Source organism: Anolis carolinensis, chromosome 5 (assembly GCF_035594765.1).
Source record: "Anolis carolinensis isolate JA03-04 chromosome 5, rAnoCar3.1.pri, whole genome shotgun sequence".
Lineage (NCBI taxonomy): Eukaryota > Metazoa > Chordata > Lepidosauria > Squamata > Dactyloidae > Anolis > Anolis carolinensis.
This window is the reverse complement of record NC_085845.1, coordinates 16,649,641-16,660,523: the sequence shown is the minus strand read 5'-3', so window position 1 is coordinate 16,660,523 and position 10,883 is coordinate 16,649,641. Positions and strand designations below refer to the sequence as shown.

The 10,883-nt window shown below is 41.1% G+C and overlaps 1 protein-coding gene across 1 annotated transcript in view; it reads left to right on the top strand.

The window, feature by feature from the left end:
* nkx6-1 (NK6 homeobox 1) overlaps window positions 1-8,672 on the top strand; it is a 20,020-nt gene extending 11,348 nt beyond the window's left edge. Inside the window, exon 3 of the mRNA XM_062981730.1 lies at window positions 8,252-8,672. Coding sequence (XP_062837800.1) covers window positions 8,252-8,539 — 288 coding nt within the window. The 3' untranslated portion in view covers window positions 8,540-8,672. The remainder of the gene's footprint in view (window positions 1-8,251) is intronic.
* Window positions 8,673-10,883: the final 2,211 nt, after the last annotated feature.

The window sequence follows — 10,883 nt, the reverse complement described above, 5'->3', positions numbered from 1 at the left end:
CTGATTGTTTGCTGTCTGGAATTCCCCTGTTTCCTAAGCTCATGGTCTATCCATCCAGCCCTGAACAAGTCCACACATTAAATATATTAAAGGCAGATGGATTTTAAAAGGAGAGTAGCTTTTTCTTCTGTCCAGTGTATTTTCTAGTCCATTGGATCAGTTTCTGAGAAACTGACCAGATTCCTTGTGTGTTTCAAGATATATACACCACCTTCTGACAAAATACTCCCAGAACAGTATGCACGTTTCAAACCAGAACATAAAATTATAACATTAAAAACCAATGAAAATGAATATCTGTATCTTGGGTTGATGTGAGTTTTCCGAGCTGCATGGCCATGTTCCAGAAGCATTCTCTCCTGACCTTTCTCCCACATCTATGGCAGGCATCCTCAGAGGTTGTGAGTTCGGTTGGAAACTAGACAAGTGGGGTTTATATATCTAGTGAATAATGTCCAGACTGGGAGGAAGAACTGTTATCTGCTTGAGGCAAATGTGATTTTTTTCAGTTGTCCAGTTTGATTAGCATTGAATAGCCTGGCAGCTTCAAAGCCTGGCTATTTCCTGTTTGGGGGAATCCTTTGTTGGGAGGTGTTAGTTGGCCCTGATTGTCTCATGCCTGGAATTCCCCTGTCTTCTGAGTGTCCTGATTTTAGAGTTTTTAGAGTCTGCAATCCAGTTCCACGTTTGCTTTGAAGAAAATTCAATTGTTTCCAATGAAGCTTGCTACTCTAAAGTTAGGCTGCAATTTCAGGCCCTTTTACCTGGAAGGGGAACCCCGGTGAGCTTTGAATCCGGGGAGCGGGGTGAGCTCTTGCTGTTAGCCCCAGCTTCTGGCAACCTAGCAGTCCGAAAACATGCAAATGTGAGTAGATCAATAGATACTGCTCCGGCTTGGAGGTTTCTAAGCCGGTTCTTCAGCTAGACTTAATGTCAGGGGAAAACCTTTATCTACCTTTATCTTACCTAGAAGGGAAGGGGAAGGAAGGACATATTAAAAAGGAAAGGAAAGGAAGAAAGACAGAAAGGGAAGACTGGAAGAGAGGCTAAAGTTCTAACCTGTTTTATCTCAAGTTTCTTGGGTATAATTTCCCTAACTCCCTATCTGTCTGGATTTACAAACCATAAGGTCAACTCGCTTTGAATGGCACATAAGAAGCTTGCCTGGAGGAAAACAAAATAAAGGGATAGGTGAGAGAGAATAGAAAAAACAAATAAAGAACACAGATATTGAAAACAATGAGGGGTTTCTTTTCTATTTGTAATGATGCCATTCAAAGGCTTTAGTTACTAAAATTTTAGTCGCTATTATATTAAAAATTGACTGCACAAGTCAGTGATGCTGAAAAGACTTCAGATTGTCACCTGGATGATACTAAGGGTGGTCCATGCCATTAATGTAATTTGCAATTGTATAGTCTTTTGTCGTTGTTGTGTGCCTTCAAGTTATTTCTGCTTTATGGGAACCCCTAAGATGAACCCTTTGGGAGCTTTCCTAGCAAGATTCCATCTGAGAGAGTTTGCCAATGTTTTCTCTGAAGCTGAGAGAGTGTGATGTGCCCAAGGTCAAGTGGAGATTTGAACTCTGGTCTGGGAGTCCCCTTCCTATACTGGTTTACTCTGGAACTAAATCCTATGGATTGGAAAGGAGCTTGCTTCTCAGTGAGTGAAGATAGGATTACAGTTGGATACTGAATCTTATATATCCAATGGCTCAAAAATAATATTTTAAAAAAGCAAATCTTGATTTTGCCACTTTTATAAGGGGCATCATTTTACTGGCCATTGTATAAGATGGGGTTTGAGCATCTAAGGATTTGATCTGCCCTGAGTCTCCTGGGGAGAGAGGGCGGAATATAAATAAAGTTGTTTATTATTTGATACACAGTAAGATTAGTACACAATAAACAATATCACTTTGCTGACTTTTGTATTGCATCACACTGGTCTAGGTGTGATGCAATACAAGTGTCTAGGACTATGTGATGTATCAGCGAATAATGTGATTATTTGTCTATTATTATTATTTTATTATGACACAGCAAACAAGATAGACATGCTGGATTTCGTATCACAAAATCACAAGTCGAACACTTCCCAAGTGTCTAGGACTGTGTGATGTATTTTCAGATGATGCGTGCAGATCCCAATAGGGTGGCCTTTTGCAGTTGGCAAATTGTGATTTTGTCAATGTCTATTGTTTCCAAATGCCGGCTGAGATCTTTTGGCACGGCACCCAATGTGCCAATCACCACAGGGACCACCTGTACTGGTTTCTGCCAGAAGTTCAAATATTGAAGTTCAATCTTTGAAGTTCAATCTTGAGGTCCTGATAGATATTATTATTATTATTATTATTATTATTATTATTATTATTATTATTATTTGGGTATCCCCACTGTATAGCCTTAACCTACATCTAAAATGGGTGAAGACTGTTTAACTGGGAGGAAGTCTAAAAGTGAGATTTCAGCCCCTTCTACACTGCCATATAATCCAGATTTCAAAGCAGATAATCCACATTATCTGCTTTGAACTGGATTATATGAGTCTACACTGCCATATAAACCAGTTCAAAGCAGATAATCTAGATTTTCTATAGCAGTATAGAAGGGGCCTTCGAATCAATTTGAAACCTAGTCTTTCCTATGACTAATTAAAATGTCTGGGGATTATATTATTCTATGAACTTTATGCAATTGCTATAAACTCTCAGCATTGAACACGCTATATTGAAATGAAAGATAACATTATATTATTATTTGACCTCCTAATATGAGCTGTCTTTTACAGAAGCCCTCCATTGTTTGAAGGAAAAGGAATAATTTATTCTAAACGCCACTGTAGGAATACACCTGTCCTCCTTGCTGAATTAACTGTGAATTACAATAGCTTCGTAGCAGTCACAGCAATTATGGAACAGATAAGAATTATTGAAACAAATGTTAACATGAAAGGCAGAGATATGATAATAATTCCAAATAATCTTTAGTGAGAGTAGTAGCTGTGACATGAGTGTTAATTATTATTAATGATCCATTTTTTGGAGTCTTTGATATTCAGGAGTATGAATGAGACTCCACATGGCAGTAGGTAAATAATGCTCAAATTCAACAGCATTGTGTGCTAATCTCACAATCTTATACTTAGTTATATGTTAGTAAGCCCTGATGAATTCCCTGAGAGTTACTTCTGAGTAGTCATGAACAGGGTTTTGCAGTATGAATATTAATTTAATTGATGAAATAATGAATAAAAGTAATGGTTACTGGTGTGGATAATGCTATACATGATGGAAATACTATCAATAACATTTATTACAATAATAAAAAAGTGGCACAATCTCAACCCCATTTGCTTGGAAGTAAATTCCATTGATTTCAGTGGAATTTATTCCTTGCTTGGAAAGATGCAAATCTGGCAGTGGATGCATGCCAATGATCAAAGTTTCCCCAGTAGTTCAGTGGATAGTCATCATATTGAGATATAACAGGGCTTTGGATGATACTGGAAAATCTTCCTCTACGTGATCTCCCAGTTTGGATGGAGGTGTATGTTTAGGATAGGAATTTATAGTACTTAGCCATTCAGAATTGAAAGCAGTTGCTTGGTAGAAATTGGTGAGGGTATGAAAGGAGGTTTGCAATGGCCTTCTGCTGAAATGATGTCAATCACTGGGTTTCCATAATTATGTTGGGTGCTGAACTCTGGTCTTCCAGTATCTTTGTCCAATACTCAAACCATACACCATGTTTGTGGGTTCCAAGTCCATAAGAAAGAAGATGTCTCATTAGTTAGTTTTCTTTAACTAACACAAGAAGAACTGTGGTAGATCTAAGAACCATCTGGCTGGGTATTCTGATCCTACAGTAGCCAACTAAGTGTTTATGGGAGGTTCAATGGTACCTTCTTTAAAAAGTAGTGATTCCACTGTCAGTGATGTGGCAAACCTATTCTGGGATTTAGTCCAAACCTTCAAAGAGCTTTCCAAAGTTCTGAATCCTATCACCTAACAGCTAGAATTACTCATTTAAAGTTAAGACTAAAACTCAAAACACATTCATAATCTCACTGATTTAGGAACTGTCCATCTTCTCTGCTCTTAGGAACACATTGTTAATTGCTAACAGGTTGACTTTGATGTATGGTGAGCCTATGAAAGAGGGACCTCCAAGTTACCATGTCATCAACAATCTTGTTCAAGTCTTTCAGAGTCAGGGTCTCTCCATCTAGAATGCTTTTGATCACTTGAAACCATTACATTTCTCTGAATTTGTGTCATTCATACTCCTGAATATCAAAAACTCAAAAAAAGGGGGTCATTAATACAGATGACATATCAGGACAGTCAACTCTTGTATCACACTAATTTCTTTAAGAAACCTTTTAATGATCTACACAATCAAAGGCTTTGCTATAGTCTGTAAAGCACAAGCAGCCTTTCTTCTGAAATGGTGTGTTCAAAGCAGTTATTGTGGATTATCAGTTTGATAATCTGGATTATATGGCAGTGTAGAGGGAGCCTTACTCTCAGAGCTTCTGTGGGCCACACTAAAGCCTTATGAGGGCCACATGTTGTTCAGGCCTGCACTAAACCAAGCAAGACCTCTTCAAGATTTCATACAGGGGGTCTCTCAAGTGTATTGGATCCATGGTTTTCTCCTCCACCCCCAATTTATCTTCACAACAACTCAATCTTAAAATGAGAGTGTGAAATTTTCTCAAGGTAATTCCGGGAGCTTCATGGCTGTGTAGGAATTTGAATATGGATCTCCACAATTCCAGTTTCTTTTTCTAGCCAAGGCTGGGTCTCACGTGGTCCTCCAGATATTGTTGGAGTGCAGCTCTCAACATTGTCCATCATAGGTTATATTGGCTAGAGCTTCTTGGGGTCCTCCAAGATCATCTGGAATACCCCATAGTTTTATCCTCCAAGTTTAATCATTACATGATCTCTCCAGATGTTTTGGCTTAAAACTCCCCAATGACCCAATCAACATTGCCAGTGGTAAGGGATTGTGGTAGCTGTAGTGGTAGTGGTAAGCTGATTGTGGTATCAACAAATTGATGTTGTTAGACTGCAAATCCCTGCACCTCTAGCCAATACACTTGAATGTGAGAAATGTTGGGAGTTGTAGTCCAGCAGTCTGTAAAGGACTGCCTGATTCCACTCTGGGTGGGTGAAATCCAATATCAGTTCCACTTAGAGTATACATGTCGAAGTCAATGGAAATTTGATAAATTTCATCTGCATCTAGGGCAGTGGTTCACAACCTAGGGTCCCCAGATGTTTTTGGCCTTTAACTCCCAGAAATCCTAACATCTGGTAAACTGGCTGGGGTTTCTGGGAGTTGTAGGCCAAAAACATCTGGGGACACCAGGTTGAGAACTTCTGATCTAGGGGCATTATTTTACCTCCTTGATTAGCTCCCTCTCATATTATCTTAGATTCCAGAATAGAATAGCTACCTGGTCATGACTTTGAATGCAGGTTGGTGGTCATCAAGGATGAATCATGGACAAAAGACCACAAGGGCCACCCAGTCCAATTCTCTGCCATACAGGAATATACAGCCGAATATTGCATTGGTTTTTTAGCTGTTGCATTATACTGTTGATTTATGTTCAATTTGTGGTCTACTGAGGCCCCTTCTCCACTGCCATGTAATCCAGATTATCAAAGCAGATAATCCACATTATCTATTTAGAACTGGATTATATATGAGCCTATACTGTCATATAATCCAGTTCAAAGAAAATAATCTGGATTTTATATGGGTCATTCCATGCCAAGTGGGCTAAAATTTTAAAAAGTTCCCACCATCATGTCCTCCAATTTCTCAGACTGGCTCTACATTGCCCTATATCCCAGGATCTGATTTCAGATTATCTGTGTATCCCAGATTATCTGGCAGTGTAGACTCCTATTCAAAGGAGTGTCCAGTGGTGCAATGGGTTAAACCCTTGTGCTGGCAGGACTGCTGACCAAAAGGTCGGAGGTCCAAAAACTGAGAGTGGGGTGAGCTCCCGTCGGGCAGCTCTAGCTCCCATGCAGGGACAAGAGAGTTGTCTCCCACAGGATAGTAAAACATCAAACATCCAGGCATCCCCGGGACAACATCCTTGCAGGAGGCCAATTCTCTCACACCAGAAGCGACTTGCAGTTTCTAAAGTCACTCCTGGCAGAAAAAAAAATCCAGTTCAGAGCAGATAATCTGGGACCAGATCCTGGGATAGAGGGCAGTGTAGATCCAGCCCTAGTCTGCCTGTAGTGTGACTGAAACAAAACAGAGTGGTGATATTATAACTTCCCTTGACCTTGGGACTATCAGCCTCGAATCGCATTGCCTTTTGATGCACAACTGTTGACTGGGTTGTTTTGCATCTTCCGGGCTGTATGGCCATGTTCCAGAAGCATTATCTCCTGACGTTTCACCCACATCTATGACAGGCTTCCTCAGAGGTTGTGAGGTACAGTCTTTCCTCACTACTTCGCGGTTCACTTTTCGCGAATTCGCTGTTTCGTGGTTTTTCAATAAACTCCAAAAGACTATTACAAGAATAGTAAAAAAAATTCTTTTTTTACAAGAATAGTAAAAAAAATACGTTTTACAGCCTAAGGAAGGGAGGAAGGAGAAGCCAAAGGGAGAGAAAAGGAGCCCAAGCGACAACAGGAGGAGAAGGACATACGATTGGTTGATAAAGACTTAAAATAGTGTATAACTACTAAAATAATGTATAAATATTAAAATAAATATAGCGTCCCTAGTTTGTGGATTTTTGTTGTGGTAATCTCTGAGTGGTTAGACTCAATTTAACCCTCTGTGGGGGAGATTCCACCAAAATATAGCAGAGTAGCAAAAGCAGACTTTCAAAACAGCAGATACTTACACACGGTGAGCAAAGAGAAGCCTTTTTCAGTTAGGATGGCAATCGATTGCAGAGGCTCAGTAAAAGTTCAAAAAACATTTATTCAGGTAAAAAGAATTCCATTCTAGATAGAAAGGTTTGGGAGCTGTCTAGCTCTCTGGGCTAGTTTCTAAGACAAAAAATAAGAAAGGAAAAATAACAAACATCTAGATAGTTACATCTTGCCTGGAGGGGCAGCAAGATGCTGCTATTAGCTTGAAGAACAAAGAGAGCGAGAGACTGAACCCAAATTGTTCCTACCTCATGGTCCAGTTTATTGGGGCCATAAAGCATTCTGACCAATGAGAAGTTAGTGTCCCTGAAGATTCACATTTCTACTAACATCAAAGTAAGGGATGTGACATAAACAGGATAGAAAGAGGGGAAACACAGTAAAGCCTATCTACCGTGTTTCCCCGAAAATAAGACAGTGTCTTATATTAATTTTTGCTTCCAAAGATGCTCTAGGTCTTATTTTCAGGGGATGTCTTACTTTTCCATGAAGAAGAATTCACATTTATCGATGAACAAAAAAATGAACATTTATTATATCCTGTACAGTAGTTGTCATCACAAACTAGCATAACCAGATAAACTGTGAATCCTATCAAGAATTTATTGTTACTACCATTATTTCCATGTACAACAATCTATGGTATGTACATTTACCAAACCTGCATGTTCTGGTGTTCTGTTCGGCGGGCATGCTTCCAAACAAAAACTTTGCTAGGTCTTACTTTTGGGGGAGGCCTTATATTTAGCAATTCAGCAAAACCTCTACTAGGTCTTATTTTCTGGGGATGTCTTATTTTAGGGGAAACAGGGTAGGCATGCTTTGGAAACAGGGAAAGGATTCCCTCAATCTAATCCTATCATCTATCTGACTACAGTGGTCCAGGGTGATTCCCAACAATTTTCACTTATTGCGGGTGGTCCTGGAACCTAACCTCAGTGATAAGTGAGGGAAAACTGTATATTGGAAAACTAAGCAAGGGGGGTTTATGTATCTGTGGAAGTTCGTGGGTGGGAGAAGGACTCTTGTCTGTTGGAGGCCAGTGTGAATGTTGTAATTGATCACCTTGATTAGCATTCATGGACTTGCAAGCTTCATTCCTGCCTGGGGGAATCCTTTGTTCGGAGGTGTTACATGATTGATTCATGTCTGGAATTCCTCTGTTTTCAGTGAGGAAAACAGAGGAATTTGTTTACTGTTCTGATTTGAGTGTTTAAAAATACAGGTAGCCAGATTGTGTTGATGTTCATGGTTTCCCCCTTTTTGTTGAAATGTTTGTGGCTTTCGGTGGCTTCTCGGTGTGGTCTGACGTGTGTCCCTGTCTCCCAGGTCTGGTTCCAGAACCGCCGGACCAAGTGGCGGAAGAAGCACGCGGCGGAGATGGCGACGGCCAAGAAGAAGCAGGACTCGGAGACGGAGCGGCTGAAGGGCGCCTCGGAGAACGAGGAGGAGGACGACGACTACAACCGGCCCCTGGACCCCAACTCCGACGACGAGAAGATCGCCCAGCTGCTCAAGAAGCACAAGGCCGGCGGAGGAGGAGGCGGAGGGGGAAGCGGAGGGGCGGTCGGGGCCGGGCTCCTGCTCCACACGTCGGAGAACGAGGGCTCTTCTTAGGCGAAGGACCGCTCGGAGGACAAGTGTACAGCTCTATTTTTCTATCCATCCGCAGGAGGAGAAGGAAAGAAAGAAGGAAGGAAAGGAAGGGAAGGAATGGGAAGACCCTCGACGGCTCCTCAGTCCCACCCCCAAACTTCCCCGACTCTAGAAAAAGGGGACAGGGTTCAATTCCGCTTCAGGAAATCTCTCGTTGACTTTTTGTAAATACATTTATGGCTGAACACAAGCGAGTCGCCCAGGGGCGGCTGCTGGACTTCTTTGAACTGTGAATAATATAAGGGGAGGGGGGATGTAGTATCTTTGGTTCCCAGTGGCTTAGGGGGCGTCTACACCAGTTTTGGCCCCACTTTGAAGTCAGGCGCAGGAATAACGCAATCACAACCACTCCCAATGGATGCCCGTTCAACTTCTGTTTAGAAACAATGAACAACTAACTCTGTGTTGTGGAAGGCTTTCATGGCCTGGAATCACTGTGAGTTTTCGGGCTGTATGGCCATGTTCCAGAAGCATTCTCTCCTGAAGTTTCACCCACATCTATGGCAGGCATCCTCAGAGGTTTTGAGGTCTGCTTTTTTTTCGTGTCAGGAGCAACCTGAGTTGCTTCTGGGGTGAGAGAATTGGCCGTCTGCAAGGACGTTGCATCCTTGTGGGAGGCTTCTCTCATGTCCTCGCTTGGAGCTGGAGCTTAAAGAAGGAGCTCATTCGCACTCTCTCCGGGTGGGATTCGAACCTGGCAGCTTTCAGGTCAGCAACCCAACCTTCAAGTCACGAGGCTTTTATCCCCTAGGCCTTTATCCCCTAGGCCACCGGAGGCTCCGTGAGGTCTGCTGGAAACTAGGCAAGTGGGGTTTCTATATCTGTGGAAGGTCTAAGGTAGGACAAAGAACTCTTGTCTGTTGGAGGCAGGTGTGAATGCTGCAATTAATCACCTTGATTAGCATTGAAAAGCATTGCAGCTTCAAGGCTTGATTGCTTCCTGTCTGGAATTCCTCTGTTTTCTGACTGTTGTTCTTTTTTTACTGTCCTGATTTTAGAGTTTTTAAAGACTGGTAGACTTGTGTTCATTTTCATGATTTCCTCCTTTCTGTTGAAATTGTCCAACAGAACTCACAATCTCTGAGGATGCCTGCCATAGAAGTGGGCTAAATGCCAGGAGAGAATGTTTTTAGAACATGACCATACAGCCTGGAAAACTGCATTAAATAGCAGTATTAATAAACAAAATAAAAGCAGGACAGTAAATAAAGAGCAACACTCAGAAAACAGGTGACAAGAAACAACCAGCTAACATCTCCCAACAAAGGATTCCCCCAGGCAGGAAGCAGCCAGACCTTGAAGCTGCAAGGCCAATACTAATCAAGGTGGCCAATTGCAACATTGACACCTGCCTCAAACAGACAAGAGTTCTCTCCCCCACCCTGGACTTTCCACAGATATATAAACCCTACTTGACTAGTTTCCAAGAGACCTCACAACCTCAGCGGATGCCTGCCATACATGCAGGCAAAACGTCAGGAGAGAATGCTTCTGGAACTTGGCAATACAGCCCGGAAAACTGACATCAACCCACCAGCTGGAGATGTTGTAAGTGAATATGTACATTACAGGTTGTAGCTCACACATTCTCCTTTAATTCCCTGTCAAATTCCTAGAAAATAAAACTAATGAATAAATACTCCCCACACAATCTTTTTTGGTTTGCCAAGCATCAAGACATGTTTCTTATGCCAGTGAAATTACTTAATTATTAGTGTGGAATTTTAATATAATTTTTAAAAATACAAAAATAAAGCCCTGGAGGAGATTAAAACAAGTAACAAACCCCTACCACAACCACACACACACAAATTTGTAAAATATTTTATGGTGAGTTATTTCTGCCTTATTTCTATTTTAAAAAATCCACAGTTTGTTCACTTGCTGTAACTGACTTTGAAAAATGTGGATTGCTGGGCTTTGGTTTTGTGTGTATAAACAATGAATATGTACATTTCGCTTTCTTTCTAAAGGAAGTCTCCATGGTCCTGTCGTATTGCCATCTTAACCTTTAATTAATTTATACCAAGATGTTTCGGCTTGCAAAGAGAAGAGAAGCCTTTGCAAGACCAGTTCAATACAATGCACTTTGTTTTGTTTTTTTCTAAAAGAGATAGATCAATTAAAATCAGTTATAAGATGCCTCTTGCCTGAATGATGAAGAAGGAGAAGGAATGAGAGAGAGATGAGCCAAAACTAACACAATGAAGTTTAACAGGGACAAATGCAAGATACTCCACTTGGGCAGAAAAAATGAAATGGGCCCGGTTCTGTTCAACGTCTTTATTAATGACTTCGATGAAAG